The 24,398-nt window shown below is 44.5% G+C and overlaps 1 protein-coding gene across 14 annotated transcripts in view; it reads right to left on the bottom strand.

The window, feature by feature from the left end:
* Positions 1-24,398, bottom strand: part of AFDN (afadin, adherens junction formation factor) — a 1,642,835-nt gene that overhangs the window by 789,426 nt on the left and 829,011 nt on the right. For all 14 annotated transcript variants that reach the window (XM_078648844.1, XM_078648846.1, XM_078648851.1 and 11 more), the window contains one exon: positions 21,690-21,833. In XM_078648844.1, the coding sequence (XP_078504970.1) occupies positions 21,690-21,833 (144 nt within the window). The remainder of the gene's footprint in view (positions 1-21,689; positions 21,834-24,398) is intronic.

Below are 24,398 nucleotides of genomic sequence, written 5' to 3'. Positions count from 1 at the left end.
TAGGCGAGTGTTTCGACAACGAGGCTCCTTTTGAGGCCTTTGAGTCTGATCTCGGAGACTCAGGCAATTTTTACGGGGTCGATGTCTCTCCTACCTCCAGTTTCTTGTCCTTCTTGTTTGCCTGGGCTTCGACCTCAACAATCATCTGGTCAGCGTCAGATGTTTCTTCCTCTGCAGTTACTGTGATGCTTTCCTTCTTTTCTCTTGACAGACCCAGGCCAGTCAGGGATAAAGTGGGTTTCTGTACCTGCATGGTGTAATGAGCCTGACTCTGCTTCTCCCTCGCCCTCAGCGTCTTCGACTTAAACATGGCACAGGTGTTGCAGTCGCTTCAATTGTCTATAGGCAGGCAGAGATTGCAGACTGGATTACGATCCTTCTGCGAGAATTTGTGGTGGGAATTCAGGCAGAACTGGAACAAAGTCTTCTCCATTAGGCAGCACAGGGAGCCATCAAGGAGATCGTCTCCTTCCCCCTATGATTCCCCTTTGGAATCTCTTAATTGATGTTCTTCAAATTTTGTGTAATCTTTCGACGAATTACTCTTGAACTTCTTCTCAAACGTTTTCTTCGTCGTTTTAGAGAGCCATCAGCGAAGCATCCAGACCCAATGGCAGAATAAAAGAATCGGAGGATGGCGAACAAGAGTGGAAGTTTCGGGCGGAGGGCATACAATGTCAAGGCAGCACCAAATGGGGGATCCGTTGACACCGAAAAACAAAAATTGGACTACAAAAAAGTTAAGAATTCCGGACCCAACCACTAGATGAGGAAATAATGCACAACATGTGAGTCCAGAAAAGATTCACACTGCCAACCTTGAGCACCCAAATTCCAGACAGCATGGGAATATCGGCCCATCAGGCAACTTGCACCGACTGACCTGAGGGCCAAGTAAGTGAAAAGAAATAAGAGTGAGAGCATGGCTTTGAGGAACTCTTCAATCTGCCTCAGTGTAGCAGACAGCCTCGGAAACTAGAGTTGTGCCAGGTCAAGTTGCGGGATGGGTTCAGAACAACTGCGGGACCGAGATAGACAGGCATGGCAACGCTCTAGCGCCTTCTGAAGTTTATGAGAGTGGTGAGACAGGGCTTAGGATTTTCATGTTTTTTTCTTTGACTTACCTGAAGCTTTGGACCATGACGAGTGGCCTTGGGAGCGTTTCCGGTGACTTCTGTACCAGGAATGGGACCAACACTGATACTTGGACTTGAACCAGTCACTATATGGTGTCTCGCGGCACTTGGTGACAGAGTTTCACCTTGTGGTTTATCAGCATGCAGTCACTGCAAGCATTGGAGTCGAAACTCTACTCCAGGCACCACAAGTAAACCTGATGAGGATCTGTCATTGACTTTTGCTTCCAACAATCCTTAAAAGGTTTGAAACTGTTGTTTTGGGGGTGACAGTTCTCTTGCAAACTATACAATTCTGAAGGAAAAAATGGGTCTCAAAGAGACAAGAGGTAGTTCTGGATCTGCATCTGATGGCACGGAAAGAAAGTAACTGCCGTCAGTGTGCGGAAGTGGTGCCTATAAGTTTTCTTATGGTTAAGTCCAAATTATGGAAAGTCATTGTGCATCAAAGAAGTTCCTTGACCAGTGCCAGATATCCAGCCTTCACCAGCCAGTCACCCAAGCATTGAAGGAAAATGCTACTTACCTGTATGCATCTGTTCTGGGCATGTAGAGCTGCAGATCCACACACTATGCATAGATCGTCATCTGGTTTTGGGCCCGGATGTTTGCAGTTGTTTTGGTCTTGGTAAAGTCTTTGGAAGTCACAAGATAGGTGACTCCTTCTTTGGACTATCGTGCGCATGGGCATCAGCTCCATCTTCAGATTGGTTTTTCGCCAACAGGGAAATGATGGAGTTTGAGAGAAACAGAAAAGATGCCCATGTATGCTGTATATAAATAAGATAATACTGGAACTGATAAAGGTAGCCGGGGAAGTGGGCGGGCGTGTGTGGATCTGCAGCTCTACATGCCAAGAACAGATGCATACTGGTAAGTAGCATTTTCCGTTCGAGGCATATAAGCTGCAGATCACACACTATGCACAGATTGTATAGCAGTACCCATCCCTTAGCGGCGACCACCAGTATCTGTTGCAGTAGTTTGAAATAGTGTTTTGAGTACAGCCTGGATCACAGTAGCTTGTTGCTTTGTTTGCACATCTACACAATAGTGTTTTGTGAATGTGTGCGGTGTGTAAGCATGTAAGTTAACCCTGTGGTATTGGGCAGCTCTGTGGAGTAGCTGATTAAAACCTGTTGTGTCCCCTGAAGGGGAAGGCCTAGAGGGGTAGATGTCCTCCTGTGGAACATTAGGGACATCTGGCATGTTGCAATTGTCCCAGAGATCAGGGGAAGAAGGTGGACTAGGATCCCTTAGTGGCTCCTCATCAGCACCCCCATGTCATTAGAGGTGTCATCATCGTCATCTGGTGGAGGAGATGGTGTAGGAGAATGGTGTGGTTGGGGAGGTGGAGGAGGAGGTGGTGGAGAAGGGACCGGGGGGGGAGATGTGGCAATGTCACTCTTTTTTGGTGGTGGGGCCGGTGCAGGCGTAACCAAATTGAACTTAGGGTGAGCGGACCGGTTTTAGGGTCTTTTAGAAGAGTTTTCGGTCTACGGTCTGGTGTAAAGAGTTTTTCTGATGGAGGCTAGTCTTTTGGCGCCGACTTTTTCAGGTCGGTAGACTTACGCAGCACTGACTTCGGAACGGTTTTGTGGTCTTTTGGCTTGGAACCGTGATGTTTTACAGTCTCTGTGGCTGTCTGTGGAACCGGGTGTTTTTCGGTTCCGAGGCTTTTTTCGGTTCCGAAGGGTGTAAATCCGAACTTTTAGGGAGCAGCTTTTTGCTCGGCTCAAAGTGTTATTTCAAAGTCTATGGGTCGGTGCTTGTAGATTTTGGTGCCGAGTGTTTGGATGTGGAGGCAGCAATCGGCACGGAGGTGGAGGGCGGTTTCTTTTTCAGTGCCAGTGACCGGGTTTCGGTACCGATGGCAGACTGACTCGAGCCTGAGTCACCTGAAGGCTTAATAGGCTTCTTTGCCAAGCCCGAGGGCGGGGCATGGGAAGCAGTCATTCATTCATTCATTTATAACTTTATTCGGTTAGAAGCAGATAACCATAAAAGTACACACAAAATGTCATTATTCAAAAATACAGCAAACAGAAAGATTACATTATGGAAGGGGACAATCACATGAGAAATAATTAAAAGTGAGATTCTCACATACAAATTGATTTCCGCAATCTAAAAACAGTTTTATAAAATTCAGAAATAGATGCCACAGTCAATATAGTATCTAATTTCTGCATTGCTAAAAAGGCTGGACGACAGCGATTAACTTCCATCTCCTTCAGTATGGGAACAATCAGTCTCTTTCGAGGAAATATATAAAACTTCCAGAAAAATAAAATATGAATATCCGATTGTTCAGGTAGATCATCACACGTGCATTTAATTAAGTCTTGTGACCAGATATTCGTAACAGGGAAGCTAAGAACTCTAAAAAGAATATTTAACCTAAAACGTGTTAAAACGAACCTCTCGTGTTCACTCATAGAAAGGGTTAAATACGGTTGTAATTTGCCCTGAGCCAATATCAATTGATGTGCTAATACTGTCTTTTTCTTTATTTCCTCACTGGCTCTTATATCTTCCAGGTACTTCATACACTGATTTTCAATATCTTCCTTGGGATATTGCACATTGAGAGTGGATCATCATAGTAATTCTGACAGCCCATTTTCACAAAGAAGTCTTTTGCCTAAGCGAGCCATCTTATCCTGCTCACATGATCTAAACTTATCACATCCATTATGATAGTGCGATTCAGTGCACACTCCTCGGTAGTTCAGACCCTATGCTGTGAGAAGTTGGCCTGATATATGATGTTTACTAGTTCTAGTGACCACCTTGTATCAGTCCAAACAACCCTTATGGTGATTGGTTGTAAGTCAACCTTATAGACCAGCTATCCTAATGGTAGCATGGACAAAGCAGTCTTAGGCTAAACTCTTTTGGCATGTGAAGACAGCTGTTTTACCACAATATAACCCCTTGAATACCAGATGAAAGGACACCACACAGGTTGTTATGAAAATAAACAGTATATTTATTAATAACAACACCTCTGAACTCTTTATGAGGTCAGAGGGCTAAGCACATGACAATCTCTTAGGAAAAATACGATAAGTTGCACAAAATTACAATGGTGCCCTAGGGGCACGAAAAACCATATACTAAGTAAGTAGAATGTGAAAGTCAATAGAAGGAATGGAGCTGTCCAGAGGCTGTAGGATCGATGGGACCACGCTACACTAACACTAGGTAAGTAATAGGAGGCCCACGGAACGCGTGTGCAGAGTGTGAACTCACACGCGAGATGCGTAACAACGTCTATGGACAGTACAGTTCAAGTTAAAGGTGAGTACGGACAATCCTGACTAGGTAGGACTAAAACGACTGTGGAACTAGACACTAGGACAGTTAAACTACCCTGGAGCACCGAAGTGCCCTTGTTACCTCACCCACGGGCCGCGGGTGCATAGGGGACAAAGTGCGTCGGGTTCTCGCGTTGAAGTCAATGGAGCCTGAAAAAAAAGATGCTGCAGGCGACCAGGAGGAAGATGTCCGGTGCAATCCAAGGGTGGATTGTTGGAGAAGGAGACCTGAAAGCAGAGGGGACAATGTTCACAGTCACTAGCCAGTGACTGGAGTGGAACCAGGAAGGAACCAGATGTCGTCGTCGCGATCAGGTGAAGAGTGGACGCTTGACTCTGCAGCCACGTGGACCAGGAGGTGTCTTCGACGACCAGGATGGAGGCATGAGCTGTCCCACGCAGGCTCTCGCCGTCGGCGGTGTTGGATCCGGAATCGGCGTCAACAGGCCTTGGCAAAGGCAACCCACGCGGTGAGGAGGAAAAGCGTCTGGTGTGGACTAGGAGAGTCCGAGGTGCCCCTCTTTTGGAAGGGAGCAAGGGCCAGTCTGGAGCAACCAGACCAGCAGCAAAGATTCAAAGGTTCGTCGTCTAGGAGGCCACTAGCCAGCCGGCAAGTGACCAGACAACGCGTCGAGCAGCAACAAAGCAGAAGGGCCCCACGCAGATCTCGTGGATGCTGGAGGGCTGATCTTCGGTGCAGGGGCTGCTCGGGGATGGGGCTTCTCAGTCCCCAAAGCACTTGGTCGAGTTTACCTCGGGAGTCGTGCTGGAAGCGAAGTGCAGTTTCTTCCAAGATGGCCAGTCCCACGTGTCTCGTCGCACCCACGGGTCTCAGCTTTGCTGCAGATGCGGGTTGAGGTCGGAGAGGTCTGGGAATCCGGGTCTCGTCAGGCTCTGAAGTCTGGATCCTGGAAGGAAGACGACAAAGGGAAGCCGCTGGACGCTTGATGGTGCCTGCTTGTGCAGAGTGGACACTCCTTGCCCACAAGGGAGATTCTTCAGTCTTCTGTGGAGCAGAACGTCGAAGTCCAGAGTTTCTTCTTGTAGAATATGTTCAGGATAATCTGATTTGGAATGGGACCAGCTTCTACCTTTATCCTGCTAAAGGGGGCTGCACTACTGACTAGGTCCCTCCCCTGGGTGGGACCAGGAAGGGGGGTGGTTACACCCCCTATCCTTTGTCCGGTTTCCCGCCAGAGCTGGGGCTGTAGTGTCCCAGCAACTGGTTTGAACCGGTGTATGCACAGGGCACCTTGTGTGCCCCAGGCATGTCTCATTCCTTTCAAGCCTACCCTACCCAATACACAAAATCCTGTCTGGGGTTGTGCTAGCACCTCCCAAGGCAGGAAACCCTTTTTCCAAGCCGTCCTCGCTGGAAGGACTCCCAGCAGCAGGAGGTCAGACTTGTGTCTGTGGTGGCAACATCCATTTTGTGATGCCAAGGCTCGAGTTAACTTTAACCGGGGTTCTCAGTTACATACATGTCGTGTCCCTCTAGAAGGGTGGAATGCTGCCCCCGTCACCAGAATTGGCGAGGGGGTAGTATTCCAATTCGTATGACACCTTACTCGACATGTTTTGATAATGTTATACCAGAGTTAGCATTTAACCGCGAGGATTATAATGCACTTAAGAGTATATGGTATAGCGTTATCATGGAACAGCTATTAGGACTTGGTTCCGCAAGCTGCAAACGGGCTCAGCTCATGCCAGAGCACCATCTCACATAATTCCAAGCACTCTGCCTTCAGGATTGATAAGGCCTTCCATAGGAGTGACTGATAGGAATATATGTGTCCATTTTAGGTTTAGATTTAGGTATACTATATCTACAGCAAAGGGTGATTACACCACCTTGCCCCAGCTGTCTTGCAGCCAGTTGTGTCAGTTTTGGATGGCCAAAAGCTAAGGTGGCATAATACATGCTGCAGCCCCTGGTAGGCCCTGGGTACACCTATGCCCTGGGTACCTAGGGTACACTGTACAGGGACTGATAAGGTGACTCAGTATCCAACTAGATATGTACCTAGGGTACATGGAGTCCATTTTACAGAGAGAGCAGGAAGCCTGGGGTCCTGAATAGCAGGATCCCAGGCCAACTAAGTAAAAAACCAGCAAAACACTAGGCAAAAAGTTGGGGATAACCATAGTCAGATATCCACCTTCCTACATATGCCACAAGAGTATTGGCTGGGCCCTAATTGTGTCTTCAATATATGGTTGGCTGAGTTCCGTGTGACAGATGTAACTGGAGACACTCTCAGGTACAGCTAAGATGTATCTCAAAAACATATTTTCTGCAAGCTGGATGGATTTTACATTGGCATATCCCCATATACCTGCGCCATAGACAGCAATTGATATACATGTAGCATTAAAAAAATGTAAAAGTTCAACAATTGGCTTTTTCCCCATTTTTTTATAAAAAATTTTTAGGGCCTTCATTGTATTGTATTGTATAGTACTCTTATATAGCGCGACTGCCGCCCTACGGGTATCCTGGCGCTTTCGAGAAAAAACCCAATCAGATGGAAACAGCAAATTGAAAGGCTGGATGGTGGGCGCCAGGGTCTCAGACTTTGGCGAATAGCCATGTCTTTAGGCTCTTTCTGAAGCCTATCAAGGAGTCGGCTTGCCTGATGTTCTGGGGCAGCTCGTTCCATAGGCGGGACGCTACTGTGCAGAAAGCTCTACCTCCCATCCTGGATCTCTTGAATCTGGTGGTAGTTGCCAGACTTAGACTGGAAGAACGAAGAGACCTAGTGGGTTTGTACCATGTGAATCTTTCCTTCATTGGTAGAGGACCCGTACTGTGTAACGCTCTGTAGAAAAAGCACAGAGATTTGAAAGTAACTCTGTCCCGTATAGGCAGCCAATAAAGGTCTCTCAAGGCCATTGTGGTAGAGGAGCTGCGTGGTCTATTGAGTGCCAACTTGGCCGCTAGCGACTGGACTCTGCAGCCCGTGCAAGATGTATAAGGGGGCGCCCAAGTATAGGGAGTTAAAGTAATCCAGTCTAGCCAAGATTGTGCTCCTTACCACCAGAGGTCTAGTCTCATCGGGCAGGAGGAGAAGAAACTGTCTGAGTGCTTTTAGCAAGCCAAAACAGACACTAATTGTTTTGTTAGTTTGCGAAACCATTTGAAGGTTTTCATCAAACAGTACTCCCAGATTCCGCACTGGGACGCAGGGATCGGCTCCCGGCGAAAGCCTAAGCTCGCACGGTAGCTGTTGATTCAGTTTGACTGTCGAGCAATAGACTACCTCCGTTTTCCCCTCGTTAAATTCGAGGGAGTTTGCTTTAAGCCAGCCGGAGACCCGACACATGCATTCCTGGAATGTGTCCATGGACACCGCATGTTTCCCTTCCAGAGAGAACACCAATTGGGTGTCGTCAGAGTAATTAATCAAATCGATCCCATAGGATTTTATAATAGGGATCAAAGGCTGCAAATATAAATTAAAAAGGATAGGGCTGATCGACGAGCCCTGTGGCACTCCATGGTGGACCGGGGACTTGAGGGAGGCAAACGGAGTCATGGTCACTACCTGTTGTCTACCGGACAGGTATGATTGTAGCCATTTCAGAGCCTTGCCTTTCACGCCCAGTTTCTCCAGTCTACTTAGCAGAACTGCATGGCTAACCATGTCGAATGCGGCCGATATATCCAACAGCACAAGTACTGACGAGTTGCCGTTGCCGGCTCGCATTCGCAGAGTGTCCAACATGGTTGCTAATGCAGTTTCTGTCCCATGGCCTGGGCGGAATCCAAACTGATCCCTATCCAATAGACAGTTATCTTCCAGATATCTTGACAAGGATCTGCTAACAGCCTTTTCCAAAATTTTTATAGGATAGGGCAGAAGAGAGATAGGCCTAAAGTGGGCTGGTATTGTTGGATCCAGCGAGGGCTTCTTGAGTAGAGGAGTTACCACTGCCTGTTTCCATACCTCCGGCACTACTCCTTCCTCATTGATTTACAAAACATAAATCTTCTTGCTTTTATGGCACTTGCCCATGTGCCAGCTTCATGAAACAGAATACCTAAATATGGAAAGGTGGGGGTGAAATCCAAGGGACTAGCATTAATGTACATGACCTTTTTCCGTTTGTTAATACCAGGGCCACAATTCATTGAGAACGTTTTAGTGCAATTAATTTTCAAGTCTAAATTTGACATAAAGGTATTAAAAGATGTTATCAGGCCTTGTAGGGCGAGGGGCGTCCGAGCCATTATGACCGCATCATCTGCGTAAAGGAGCGCAGGGATTGATCTTTTGGCTACCGTAGGCATATCCCTGCACTCGAAGTAAAGTTTTTTCAAGGTCATTTATATAAACTAAGAATAAGAAGGGGGCAAGAACGCACCCCTGGCGTACCCCGCGCCCTATGCCAAATGATCTTGTGCACTCGCCGTTTCTTCCATATCGTACTGATGCAGTGGCACCTGAGTATAGTTCCCTTAAAAAAAAATTAGTTTTTCTTCCACCCCCAATTTTATAAAATCAACCATAATTTGCTATGCGAAACGCAGTCAAACGCTGACGTTAAGTCAACAAATGTAAAATAGATGCGTTCCCTCCTAGCCCTGATATATTTTTGTTGCAAGATAAATAGGTTTAAGCCCTGATCTACCGTTCCTACCCCTTTTTCAAGCCCATACTGAAGGTCACTAATAACAGAGTTATCTGCCGCCCAGCTTTGAAGTCTACTTAAAATAACTCTCCCGAGGATTTTTATGGAAGAATCCAGTAAAGAAATCGGGCGATAGCACATACAATTTTGTCTATCTCCCTTTTTGAATATGGGCACGATGACAGATGTAAACCACGAAGGGTTTAGCCCCATCTCGGAGGTAGCATTAAATATTTGTACTAGAATAGGCCCCCACAGCTCGATATTTTTAAACAGATCGGATGGTATGCCATCTGGGCCCGCAGCTTTACCTCCCCGGGTTGCTATGAGACTCGCAGTTACTTCTTGCATGGTGACATCCAATTTCATGCCCTTAGCCCTCTTTTCCCCTGGAATTTGAAATAGCGTGTGCTGCGCCCCATACGGAGTGCTATACAATTGGGCATAATGATTTACCCATTCATCCTCTGTAATCGCACTTTCAATGCGTGCCTTAGTATTATCAGTAAAGAATGGGGCATTCACTGCTTACCAAAAAGCAGATGAGTCCCTACTCTGTGAGGCCCCACATAATGACTCCCACGCGTCCCTTTTAATAGCCGCTTTCCTTTTTTTCAATATCTCATTGTAAATTTTCCGTGACTCCCTAACCAGTAGGAGGTCACGGGGAACAGCATGTAGAGCATTCTTAAGTTTCGAGTGGGCCTTTGTGCATGCTGAGTCAAACCAACTCCTAGTCAATTCTTTACAATTTTTTAATTCCACCCATAAACTATCCTTGATATGAGTTGCAATAATATGGAAATGTTTAATAATACTCTGACTATCAACATTCTCGTCCAGACAGATCAGGAAACTAGTTAAACATTTTGACATCAATTTGTGTATAAAATCATCTGGGACCAGCTTACTCCATTTAAGGGAATAACCATTTTGTCTTCTCATGATTACATCTGGGACAGTCTGCCTGCAGGTCTGATCTCCGCCTAAATCCCGAAATGGATTTAAAATCTCCATAGTTAGCGGATAATGGTCACTAAGTGCGATATTAAGGGTCTTACAGGTTTTAACATGGCGTCCAAACCTAGCAGAAAATAAAATAAAATCAATTGTTGTGGACGCACCCCTGCCAATAAATGTCGGCACAAAGGGAGACTATTTGGCCGATTTCATTTGCATACCCCAGATCACAGGAAAACAAAATTTCATTTAACAAATCCCCACATGTAGTGTGTTCAAAATGTGTTAAAAAGGTGTCCTGGTCTAACATAATGCCACAAATTCCTTGTCGTCCCCTTTTACAAATTGTACAATTAAACCCCCCCCCCCAAATAACCGATACTTCTTTAAAGTTTGTTTCAGTTTCCTTTTTTAGTTCAATGCCCATTTTTTTTAACGTCACTTCAATATCAACAGAGGGGATGTTATTATAGAAATTAATGATTATGATACACGCCACCTTATTAATACATATCTTCACCAGCTGATAGTAACTATTATTGGATAGTAATTCGACTTTCTCATATTTAAGCTGGTTTGATAGGTATGTACACAGACCCCCCCTTAGCCCTGCCATGTGTTACATCCACTGCTGATGTAAACAGTTTTAAAACCGCAAAGGTGGAGGGGCTCTGTTACCCATGTCTCCTGAAAGCTTAAAATATCATACTTATTTATGATGTTATTCCATGTAATATTAGGTATTTTAGCTTTTAAACCTGCCACGTTCCAGAACATTAAGCAGCATACTTCCCCGTTATCTGTGGGGATAATGGAATTACCAGGATCATTCCTTACAGAGGGCTCCCCGGCTGAGTCTCCCTGCAGAATCCTGGGTGCACCAAGTTCGCCAGAGTTATAGATCACTGTTGCAATAATAGAATTAGAGGGTTCATCCTTCTGTGTGTGGTCACTATGTCCACTTCTACCCATGGGGCCTCTCTCTAAAGGATCCTGCTCAACATGCTGCATCTCTGCTATCCCCTCCCTGGGCACCCTCACTGCCGTCTGTACACTATCGAATGTTCTTTCAGGTGTCAATTGATTTTCACAATAGTTAGGGATCTCTCTGGTAAGTCAATCAACCGCTTCTAGTCCTGAGAGCATGGCAAATCGATTAAAAGTTGGAATATTGAAACCATTAAAAGTAAGGTCATCTGGTCTACCTATGTGGCGGTTTCCAGGTTGGTATCTTGCCAGTGACATGGCTGGCGATCTGGGGTAAAAGTAACTTAAGTCCCGCGTAGATATACCTCCATCACCTCTCTGGAGGTAGCTACCAGCCTTGAAAGTAAGGGATTACACGCCTATCCTTAAAATTAACAATAATCAAATCCCCTAGTACATCCTTTGGCCTGTGTCCCAACCACCCCACTCTCCTTACATGAAGGATTTCCCCATCTATGCTTGGTGGAAGTGGTCTGTTCTTACTTAACCAGTAGACTACTTTGTTTTTTAACTCATAATATCCCTCTGTTTTCCCAGTGGCTAATTCAGGGACCCCAGATAGGACAACTACATAAGGAGCTGCCTCTGGCGGCAGGTCAATACGGGGTAAGGATCTATTTAGTTTTTCCTCAATGCTGCATTCTTTATCTATAATAGCCACTTTGTTTGCCTGTCCCACAATGGCTTCCTCTCTCTGTAATGAGGCACCGCTAACATTTTTCAGCGGTGCCAAAATATTAGGTAAGGATGGTAACGGGGGATCGCCTCACTTAGTTCATTACTTTTCTCAACCCCAGTTATTTTAATTGACTTGTTCTGGTTTTGATTCTGGTTTTGTGAGTGGTCAACCAGTTTATTGAGAAGTACAGCATTCGACTTTATTGCTTCCTCTATAGACCCCAATTGCTCCCCTATTCTCTTTACTCTTTCCACCAGTAGTATTATCAAAGATTTCACTAGTTCAATTTTTCCAAATAGATCTTGAGTTTGATGAAGCGTTGGGGAAAATGAGTCTACCACTGTTTTCTTGGGCGCTAGCATATTTTCCTTAGGGGGGCTTATATGTATTTTTGCAGTTTTCGCTTATCTTCCACTATGTCTAACCCCCCCCACGCTTTCTTTTTGAGGTAGAACCCTGACCTTGCGGAATGGATTGCAGGCTATCTTTAATTGTCGACTTTAGGGGGGGCATAAGGCACTCTCCTCAGATATAATTTCCAAAATGGGCTCAATGCTTAAATCCTCTTGTGTAGATTCCCTGCTCAGTACTCTGGGAGCAACCGGAGCCAACTGATGGGGCGAAGTACTGTGAATATTAATTAGATCCTTACCAGGACCGAATGTTGGTGAAGTAATGGCTAACTGAATTGGTCCCAGGGAGGACCGTTTATTATATAGAGATTCTAGGGATAAACGTCGCTCAGTAATTGCAATTTCATGTTCTAGGACTGATGCAGCCCTAGTTATGAACTGATCTAGAGTCCCCGTAATTGTCCCTCCCAATAAGGACTTCCTAAGTTTGCCCAATTTTGAATTCATCTCGCGCGTCTTTGTTTTCGAAAATTGCTTGATTATGTGAACATATAACAACTATCAAATAAACAATCGCCTAACTAGTTTCAACGTCCTTAGGCAGCATTACAGTGTGTAGTATAGTCTTACTCATGTATCCTTGGTGACAAGATAAGGGGGGGTAGCCCAGCCCAGCCTCTTCCGGGCTATGACGGGCAACGCGGGAGGACTCGCGGTGTATTAAGCGCCACCAGTTGCGTTGTGGGCGTGGTCTCAGTCAGCTTCTGGTGCAGAGGGTCCTGGGAAATGTGGTTCCCCGCACAGCGGCCGCGCTCAGGTCTCTGATGCAGCGGCGGCGGAGGGAAACCACAGGCGAAAAATGCAGGGCTATCCACCAACAAAGTTCCAAGTAAGTGCTATTGTGCCTCAAAACCGTAAGGAAAAGGCTCCCCGCTCCACCGCAGGACCCGCGGTGTTTTAAGCGCCACCAGGCGAGTTGTGGGCGTGGTCTCAGTCTGCTTCCTGTGCAGAGGGTCCTGGGAAATGTAGTTCCCCCACACAGCGGCCGCGCTCAGGTCTCGGATGCAGCGGCGGCGGAGGGAAACCACAGGCGAAAAATGCAGGGCTATCCACCAACAGAGTTCCAAGTAAGTGCTATTGTGCCTCAAAACCGTAAGGAAAAGGCTCTTGGTGTGCACCTGGGCCCGAAGGAGAAGGTGTGACCGAAGCCTTTTTCTATGGTGTATGGAGGGGGTCCGGGTCGACGTCTTTACTTAAGACCTGCTGGGCAGGAGTGAGTTCTTTGACGTCGGAATCCTCGGATTCAGAGGCGCTGATGAGGAGTTCTTCGACCCGCTCCTGTTCTGGAACGTCGACGCTCTCTTGGAAGAGGTCATCGAGAATGGATGCCGACGAGCGAGCCATTGTTCTTCGAGCTCGACGATCCCGAATGGTCTTGGAGCGGAAAGAGGTACAAGCTGCACAGTCTCTGGCCTCGTGCTCCGGTGAAAGGCAGAAGTTACACACCTCATGCAGATCAGTGAGGGGAAACTTCGACCCACATTGAGGACACTTCTGGAATGGAGCCAGATGCCAAGGCAGGCCCGAAGGCCCTCGTCGACAATCGGAATCGAGGACTTCGAAGTTGGAGAGATGCGCAATGACTGGGGATCGCGATCGAAAACAATACCGTAGAGAGGGTGAAGGATAGCGCGTCGAAAGTGGAATCAGTGCCCGTTCCGACCTGGAGCGCGAGAAACACATCCGAGCCCGACGGCGGAAAAAAACAATCTGAAGACGGAGCTGATGCCCATGTGCACCATAGTCCAAAGGAGGAGTCACCTAATTCGTGACTTCCAAAGACTTTACCAAGACAAAAACAACTGCAAACATCCGGGCCCAACACCAGATGGCAATCTATGCATTGTGTGTGATCTGCAGCTCATATGCCTCGAACATACATTTACTCATGATCACATTAAATGAAGCTGCCCTAACTACCAACACTTTGTGAAAACACTACCCCCGCTCATCAGCCTAAATGGAAAAAGTTCAAACTGACCGTGCTGGAAGCCCACAGTAACATCTGTGGGCTGGTATAACTAAGGAGAAAATAAGTGTCCTGGAGGCAATGATCCCAACCACCCCCCATGTTCATCCGAGCAGGCTCCGAGACAGTATCTTAACCTTGTCTAATAAGCAAATAAGTTCAAAAGTCAGATCAAGGATGGATTTCAGACCTTCATCCTTCTTGGGGGTAAGAAGTATAAGGAGTCAAACCCTTTCTTCCAGAGGAATCACTTGGTCAACTCCTCTGTTTAGCAGGGCAAGGTCTTCTCCAGAATCGAGGTGGAAGCAGGGAACATTTTCTAGGGGGAGGGAGGGCAGTACAGGACAAGGGACAAGAAGGGTAGGGGGTAGCCTTGTTGATCAACTGGATGACACGGAGGTCAATTGTGATCAACTTTAAATTGGTGGATAAGTGGATAGTAGTAAAAATGAAAAAAAAATGAGGTATAGCAGAGGATGAAGATGACTGGATATACTGCTGCTCTTGACCTTTTGATAGACCCCTGCCTCAAGTGGAGCTGTATGTGTGTGGAGGTGTCTCTGCCAGGAATGCGGAGTCCTGGAGAAGCCCCTGAACCTTCCATATTGTTTATGGAACTCATTTTGCAGGAGAAGACCGATCCCGTGAGCAGGCTGTATTTGTGCTATTCTTTAAGTACTTAATAGAGGAGTCAGCCTTTTCATCAAAAAACAGCTTACCCTCGAAGTGCAGGTATTTTATTGTATTCGTATTTAAATAGTGCTTACTACCCTTGACGAGGCGCCAAAGCACTTTTCGGTGAGTAGCACGCTACTCCGGAACCCAAAAAGAATTAGTGGTGGATTAGTAAAGAGCAGTGGACATGTGAGTCTGATAGTTGGATTGAAAAGGATAATGGGGAGATAGACGAGGGAAGAGTCTAGAAAGTGTATTGGGAGATCATACACGTAAGATGAGGTTTTGGGATGAGTCAAAGGAGGGATAGGCGAGGGAAGAATTTAGAAGAGATGGAGGAGGGAAGAATCTCTAGAAATGGATCAGGGAGATCAGAGTAGTAAAAAAGAGTTTTAGGGTGATTCAAAGGAGAGATAAACGAGGGAAGAATTTAAAAGTGTTGTTTGCAAGATCATTGTATTAAAATGAGGTTTGGGGGAAGAGTCTAGAAAGGGTTATTTTGAAGATCATAGTAGTAGAATGAGTTTTAGGATGAGTCAGAGAGTGGAGATACGGCATATATTGGGAGAGGTATAGGGTGAAATAAAGAGTAGTGCATTGGAGAGCCCATTTTTGTTTTACAGTAGGAGTGAAGTAATACAGATACATAATACATTTTATGATACATATTTATATCAAGAAATACACATATCTAGATACATACATATAATCAAATTAAATGTTTATATACACACAGAGATATGCTGTATATTAGTGTTTGAGTATGGTGGTTATGTAGGAAGGATCAAACTCTTGATTAGTCTTTTGAAGATAACAGTTATCTGTGGATCTTATGTTTGGGGGAAATGAATTCCATAGTGTGACTGCTTGAACAGAGAAAGATGTTCCACTTATGTTTTTTTCCTTGTATGGTGGAATTTTGAAGTGAGGTGCGGAACAGATGTTCCTTTGTTGAATGTATTTGATGATTTTATTCCTGATGAAAAGCACTCCTGTTCCATGTATTACTTTGGAGGTGATACAAGGCAGCTTGAATGTGGATCTTCTGGTAACCAATTTAGAGCCCTCAAGGTAGGAGAGCTATGAGCTTGTGGCTTTACTTGTAGGAGTAGTCTGGAAGCAGAGTTCTTTATCTGTTGTAGTCTTTTCATAGTTGAAAAAGATGATCTGTGGTAGAAGCCGCTGGTGTAATCAAGTTTAGACAGTACAAGAGCGATAGTGGCTTGAACCTTGGGTGGAAATCCATGATGGGGGGGGGGGGGGGAGTTGTGTCACAGAGTTTTCATAGTTATAAAGCTTGATTTTGCTAATTTGTTCACTTGGGCATTTACTAATAACTTGGAGTACATGGTAATTCCAAGCTTTCTTACTCCTTAGATATTTTAGGAGGTGGTCTCAGATCGTCAGGCCAGGTCAAAGTGGGTCATAATTTTTCCAATCGCCACATGTGAGTATCTCTGTTTTGGAAACATTCAATTTGAAATGGCTCAATTTCATCTACTGATCAATGGCTCTGTTTTTTTTTTCCCCCCAGACGAGTAAAGACAAATGGCAAAGTTCAAGTAAGTCTGTGACATCTGTGTCAGTTACGCCAACCCATAAACTATAGTACTCAGGTCAGAGGATGATAGATAGACTGATCATTTGTTATTTTTCTTGCTTTTAACCTCCTCCAAATAATCGCTGGCTTTCATTTCAGATAAGACGACCTTGGTAGCGCCATTGAGGATTATCTTCAGCCTGGCAGAGTTCATTAAGTAGACTTCGGCGAGGGAGAGATCAGTAGTCTCAGGCGCCATCTCCGTTCCACTGTCTGATAGCAGAAATCTGGTTTGGCGAAGAATGTTATTCCGTTGGCCCCTTTCTTAGAGTTAGGGCGAGCTTGGTCGTATACTAATTGCCTAAGGAGAAAGTTGCCAAAGTACACAAGAAATACCCTTGGTTGACCTCCAGTTGCATTGCCGCTGCTGTACTGCCGTTTCTGATAGAATGGAAAGCGGTGTGCCTGCTGAACTTCTCGATCCCAGTCCCAGCCCGGGTGTTCCGGGAAGGAGTCTTTTAACAGATTAACGATGAAGCGCCTAGGGTCTTCCCCCTCTTTCCCCTCTGGAATGCCAAGCAGGCCGAGGTTGTTCCTACGTTGGCGGTTTTCTTGCTCCTCCATCTTGGACATCAGGTCTGCGAGGCAGGCGGTGTTAGCCTCAGTATGCTGTTTGGATGCCCCGGCTTCGGTTTCTAAGTGTTCAGTTCGAGCTTCCACCATACTGACCTATTCACAGATGTCCGTACATGTTTTGTTCAACCTTCTTAAGCCAACCTGCATTTTTTTGGCAGCATTCTTGGCGGTGCGACTGTCAGCCCTTACTTCCTCCTGCAAATTGTAGGCTTTTTGGTTTGTAGGCTTTTTGAGCTATCCCACTGAGATAGGCTGGGGCCGTCTTCTTCAAGGGGATACGACATTTGAGAGTCAGAGTAATCCCACTTTAGCTGACTACGCCGCTTGTTCTTACTCCAGGGCTTTTTTGGACGCAAAACAGTGCCAGTATTGTTACTTGTAGCCTCGTAGCTACCTTCACTAGAGTCATCATTGTCCTCATCTTCGGATCCCCCCATACCGGATGAGCTGGGTGTGCTGTCCGACACTGAGTAAAAATGTTCAGGTTCGGCTTCAGGAGTCCAAGGGTTCTGTGCACCGGGAGGGACCTCTAAGTTCTGAATGACAAGGTCTGTTCCTGCCGTCTGTGTCTCTGGGGTGGCGAGGGTAGAACCAGAACTATCGTCTCCTTGCCTGGGCTCTTGTTGTTGAATAATAGGAAGAGCCTGAGGTGAAGTGTCTAGTCGGGCAGCACCATCAGTATTCCCACTGGGTGAATCACAATCAGTCACCCTAGAGGAGACTGTCTAAAGCCAGAGCAGATTCAGATAAACTGGCGAGCGAGGCCTCATTATGATTGATTTCGGACATGGAGCATTTCTGACGCAAATGGACTTTAGGGGTGACAGAGGGAGGCCACCCTGTATTGTTTTTGAGGCTGGAGCTAGTAAGCTGATTTTTTATACCTATAAAAAATTTTGCGAGGGGGGGTTGAGTGGAGCCCAGGTCTTTACTGTCTCTAAGTTGAGCCCCCCCCCCCCGCTTTGCCCAAGTTCATCTTTTTGTTGCCACTGACATCTTGTTTGGGCTTCACGGCTTCCTCAGTCGCGGATGAGTCCTTGGCATTTGGGTTTGCGGGCGTCTTGCTCCCCTTCCGTGCCCCTCGAGTACTCATCTCTGGACCAGGTGCGGTTTTAAAGGTAAGGAGTTGCGTTATTAAATCCAAGTCAATGAAGGTGACAGCTATGCCTGAAGCCTTGTGGGCCATGAAGATATGCAATGAGGTCAAGACCACAACAGCGGCCGTCAGCAATGAGGCCCAAGCGCGGTTGTCCTGTGGAATCAGGCCCTTGCAGGGTGGCTCGTCCTCCCTCACACGCCACGCGTGAGGTCGGTGCGGTACATGAAGCGAAGCAGCGAGTGAGTTAGGGGAAGCCTTGCGGGGAACCTTGCTGCTGCTCACGCATCCCAAGAGCAGCTCGAATGATTCGTAGTTCAGGGGAAGCAGCCGCAGCGTTTTCAGAGGTCTCCGGGTCCGAGGCGTTCTATGTGATCGGCGGCCCAGCATCACCTCGCCTAGCGCAGGGCAGCCAGCCGATCATCCGAGCATCTGGCGTGAGCAGCCGAGCAGCGCGAGCACTCACGCTGACTCCATCTGGCTCTGAGGCAACTGAAGCTTTGAGTTTCCAATGTCGTTGGGGCTTTCCAGTTTAAGAAGCATTTGTGTGTCATATGCAAAGTTATAGCAAGTAAGCGGAAATTAATTTATGATTGCCGGTAATGACTTCATGTAGATGATGAAAAGCATGGATGAGATAATGGAGCCTTAAGGACCCCTGCTTATGTGAGGTATGGTTTGGATAAAAAAGGTGACGAATGGATGGCCTTTGTTCTTTTTTGAAGGTAGGAAGTGAGTCAGTCGAGGGCAGTCTCCTCTATGCCGGCTTTGTAGAGCCTTTGGATTAGTGTCATGGTCAACTGTGTCGAAGGCAGCTTAGAGGTCCAAGAGAAGTAGTACAGCAACCCCGTTGTCCATCCGAGTGACATTGACCTCTCTCAAAAAGCCACTAGAAGGCATCCAGGCATGTTGTGCAATGTGAAAGCCATGCTCATGTCACAGTAACTACAGAATCCAAAACAGACTTCAGAATCAGTTTTGAGTAATTTTAACCAATTTGGAAAAGGATTCCTGTATGTATTCAGAGAGGGCTCCCTGAAAATGGAGTAAAGTTTCAGTGTCTGAAGCAGATGACAGATTCCTTGCAGAATCTCAGTCTTAGGCACTGTTAAAGTTTTTCTGAATGTAAAACTTGTTAAACAAATAATTTGTGAATAATAACGATTTTTCTGAATATTGTCGTAACCGATTAATTAATAATGCTGCACTTAAAAGGATTTTATTTAGAGATTTAGAAATGTTTATTAATCTACTTTAGTTATGCCAAGTTTTCTTAGAGACGCTATTTTATTAAAATGGGAGCTGTAATTGTAATTCTATTCAACTTGCTCTTCACCCCTCCCAATCAATTTAGTGTTCTCTCCCCATTTTGACACTGTGACACAATAGGCTGTTTACCTTTTGAGAACATGTATTAAGAATTAAGTTTTTCATTGTATTCCTAATGTAACTTTTATAAATGACATTTCCAATGAAAGTTCTGACGAAGTGTATAAATCTTTGTCTGAGAATTTTTCACATTATGTTGTACATCTCCAGACTGTTGTTGCTGTGGAAGCTAATGGAAGATGTTCTCTAACTCCTCTTTTGAACTGGGTTAGTGCTAAAAATGTTCTATGGCTGTCGTGATTACGATTTGTCCAAAATGGTTATCATTAGTCATGCCATGCTGAATTTGCAAATTTGCTTATTTTTTTATGCATAAAATATGTATAAAAACCATTGACTTTCTGGGTGAGCCAGACTTTTCGTGTGGAGGTGTGAAGACGGAAAGTGTCTGAGCCTCCAGAGTTGGCAAGTCTGAAAGAGTAGGTCTGCTCCTGCGTGTTTTGTCTAAAAGTTGTCCAATACAGCCACACAGAAAACTTCCACTTGTGTGGGATCAGCAGATGGAATCAGAAATTCAGGTTGTATCTTCTGTAGCTTAGAAACTGGCACCAAGGATGAGCTCAGCATCTGGGAATGGCATTGTGACTCAGAATGAGCCGAGAAACGGTATTATTTATTTGAGGAAAATGATTTGTTTGTCCTATTGGACTTTTCAAGCTTCTAGGAAGATCATCCCCTCTCCAGTGACTTATCTGAAGGAGAAGCATTATGCTTTGGCATTTCCCTCCATGCACTGGCAAAAACAATTGGCAACCTGATGGCTTTCGAGTGCATAACTTGACATGAGTGGCAGGCTCCTTCATTATTACCAGATCTAAAATGTCACATACAGTTGTCATGCAACTATGGAGGGTTTGAATGCTGGAACATTTGAGGCGATATTTGACCTAACTGCTGTTAAAGCTGGAAGAAATGTTGGCGGTGAAGCACAAGAGTGCTCTAGACTACGTTAATGAGACACCTAAATAGGAAATTACCTCAGTGTGTATGACTAAACGTATTTCAGGCCAGTGGCGTAAAGTTGGGTCGCGACTGAAGCCATGTGGTGTCCCTGGCGGCACTGGCGAGCTACTGCTAGGGTTAAGGTTTTCTGAACCAGTCTGAAACCTGGGGAGACAGGTCTTAAGGTGCGGAATCTGTAGGTAGATTTATCCTTTGGAAATTATTAGATTGTAATAGGACTAGAAGGAAAAATTACCATTTTTTTATAAAACAGTACACCGGTTAACAATAAATAATATTAATTACAGAGCTTCCTGACCACAAAAAGAGCTGGCTATGGAACAGGGACAGAACACATTGCTAGAGATAGCCACAAACGCAAAGCTCATTTGTGATCTGCAGTTTGCCCAATTCACATTATTCAGAGGGTGGTTTCCTTTCGGGAGCATTTGCTGAGAGAGAACATTTCAACTAAATGGGTGGAGTTTCACTTTGCTCTTCTCCACTAAAGCAGTGGTTCTCAACCTGTGGTCTGGGGACCCTGGAGATCCGTGATGCCTACCCAGGGGGTTCAGGGCTGCTTAGAAAATTAAATAATAACAGATTAATAAAGCCTATATAAATCAATAAGCAACATGTGAAACTGTCAATTTTTACATGTTCTGTAAATGCGATGGGTTTTGAAATTGGAGGCTAAAAATTAAGTTACTATCATCAGATTGATTCATGAGAGCAGTGCAAGTGCATCAAAAAGAATATAGTATGGGCTAAGCATTGCCTCAATTGAAATTAGAAAAGTACCAACCGCCCTTTAAATCAAAAATGTGGATATTTGCTTGTGAACTAAACAAAAGATTTCATTATTTGTGTATTTATTTGACAAATGCTTGTTTCCTTAATTTTGTTTTGCGGTTCAAATCACAAAAGTCAAACGTTAAGAAACACTGCGTTCGAGGCTAGGCTTTCCTAATATTATGGATCAGCCAGCTGTTGAGCATCGTGTCTTAGAAATATAAATAAAAAACGTCATACACGCCCCTGGTGAACTAGGCTGCACGTATATAGCTAGAGCTTTTGTGCATGGTGCTGACATTAGATATGACACTTAATAGCATTATACAACTGATCTAACTTAATACCATAACAGAAATTAAAATTTGACCCACAACCACCTTGTCAGAGCACAACACACTTCACAATACACCAGGACAACAAATGTGAACCGTTAAATTTAAACAAATCCAACTGGACCAGAGTGGATTAAATGTATAAAGTAATATGATGTGCTTTCACCAGAGCGGCATGGACTTACTGTTGGGATGTACGGCTCATCAGGGGCACAGTGATAATTCTGCAGTAAAGCCTGTAGCTGAAAAGAGTTCAGCTTAAAGCACGTATTGTTAATATTTGGAATGTCTTGCTGTGCATATTTATCCATGGTCAGCAGTGTTGTGGCCTGAAAAGAAGACAAAATGTGTGTCTAATTGCTTGCAGGGAGGCAACATAAAAATAACAAGCATTTGCAATGCAATAGGTCTCGCATTTGTTAAAGTTGGAGCTGTTGGCATTGAAAATGACTATGTTCTTTAATTTTCCATTTGTATTTGCAATAATAAATAGACTCCTTATAAGCAAAGTAACCTATTAATAATTGACAGAAATGCAAAAAGATAGAGCAGGTTAGGCAGAAGATATGAAATATATGCAATAAAATGTAGTTAGTTGTTAATTTTAATACAGTAAAAGTTATGCAAATAGTTTGAAAAATATGCGCATTTTTGAGCCTTACAAATATTTGGGTTGATGGTGGACGCTGCCACTGCAGTTTATAGCCTGCATGTGGCTGGGGGCTCCATTGTTTTAGCTCTTTGGGGTTGTGAGGGATGTGATCTGTAACCGGGGTATCAATTAGTGGTCTGGTTGCCCAGCCCACCTCATTTCCACAAGCTCGGGGGCCCTAAAGGGATGGCTTACTTCGGGCATGGTTATTATAGATTATCTGAGTGACTCTGAGGAAGCAATATTTTGGGGGACCTTCTTCTTACGGGTGGGATCTTTTATTATCTGGTTTCTGGGGATGTCAAGAATAAGGAGAGGAGTCACATAGTGGGCTCACAAAAATTGTGAATCGGGCTGGTTAAAATGAACATGTCTACTTTAACGTAATCTGTATGGGGAGCATTAATATTTGCCAAGAACTGTAAGTTGCTGATTGGTGAAGTAATTGTTTGTCAAAAGTCAAAAGATTTTTATTTGCTTTGGTACTCAACTGAGGACCACAAACTTAAAAAACAATTTACAAAAGGAAAATCATTAGAAATTAATACAATATTAAAAAAGACTTTAGAAATTTATAAAAATTGTAGCAAACCCATTCACTGGGTGGTTGTTTACCTACTAATAACAGATTATTTACTGTGGTAATTTTAAATTTCCGATATATCGGGTCAAGGTATCTTGCTCGTGCTATTACTAAATTTGGATGGGGACAAGCAAATAAAATATGCTCAATGTCCTGATCACCTCCTTGACAAAATTTACATATAGGGGAACCTGCTTGTGACCATCTGGCGGTAAAGGTAGATACAGGTAAAATGCCTAAGCGCAACATTATTATGGCCCTTCTAGCTCCGTGCGTAAGGCAAAATCCCAAATATGGCCGCATTTGCTTATATTCCAATGTCTCGGTAAAGGGTTTGTATGTAGATAACTTACTACAATATGCAAGATCAAGGTCAAAACTCAGTCTTGGTGTGAAGCATTTCAAAAAGAGTTTCAGTTGGGAATTTGACCAGGTAAGCAAAATGTCTTTGGTGAGATTAGCAATTTTAAATGCTGCAGACATATTCCTGAAAAAATTAAGTTTTAAAGCTTCTAATTCGAATGTCTCGATCTTTAACAAGAATCGCAATGTTCCTTCCTTTGCATGCAGTATATTATAAGCCCATCTGATGACATTGGCCATTGCTGTAGCATAGGTGCTTGTTAATGAAAATTCCAATCTGAGAGCTTGTACAGGTGTTGATCTTGGGACCTTTAATATTTTCTTCAAAATTTTTCCTTCGGTTATGTCCATATAGGACCATTGCTTTCTTGGTATGTGTTCAGTGGCATAAGATAAAACCGGGGGGATTTTTACTCTGTACACTTTTAGTAGTGAAGAGAAGTGCCTATTACCGGTGGCAGTGTACAATCTAGAGAGAGCCCCGGCATGTAATTCTGATTTTCTCTTTAGGTTGTTTATTTGTTTTGAGTTTTGCAAATTCTTTGTGAAAATCCTGCCGAGGTAAGTGTATTCTTCTACTTCCTCTACTCTGGTCCCGTCAAGATTCCAACAGTACTTGACACTTTTTTTCCTACCTGAAAAAGCTACCACTTTGGTTTTTGATAAGTTTGGGATTAAAAAATTATCCTTAGAATAGACATTTAGAGAATCCAGTAGTTTTTGAAGACCAAAAGGTGTAAGGTCCAGCATTACTATATCATCTGCATATAGCAGAGCGTGAATGCTTTGAAAAGCAATCTTTGGCGGCAAACTAGAGCATTGTTGCAGATGGTACGGTAAATCACTCAGATATAATGAAAATAAAATTGGTGCGAGAAGGCACCCTTGTTTAAGGCCATTAGAAGTTTTAATCGGTTTAGTCAGTCCTTTTTCACTCCCCATTTGTACCTGGGACCAAGTATTAGTATGGAGCTCAATTACAATCTGCAGTAAATTTTCGGAAATCCCCAGTCTCCTCAATTTTTTCCATAGTGTAGGTCTGTCTACGCGATCGAACGCTGTAGAATAGTCAATAAACGCAGCGTACACTGGTTGTGATTTCAGCCCGATGTATTTGTCTAAAATAGTCTGGAGAATGGATATGTTATCAGTGACTGAATGATTGGGACAAAAGCCAGCTTGGTACTTAGGTATTAGACCCTGCGAGAAGGACCAGTCTTTTAGTATATCCAAGACCTCCGCAGCGAAGATTTTTCCAGTAGCGTCCATCAATGCTATTTGGCGGTAGCCAGCGAT

The sequence above is a fragment of the Lissotriton helveticus genome, chromosome 6 (assembly GCF_964261635.1).
Source record: "Lissotriton helveticus chromosome 6, aLisHel1.1, whole genome shotgun sequence".
Classification (NCBI taxonomy): Eukaryota; Metazoa; Chordata; class Amphibia; order Caudata; family Salamandridae; genus Lissotriton; species Lissotriton helveticus.
This window is presented reverse-complemented; position numbering and strand designations above follow the sequence as displayed.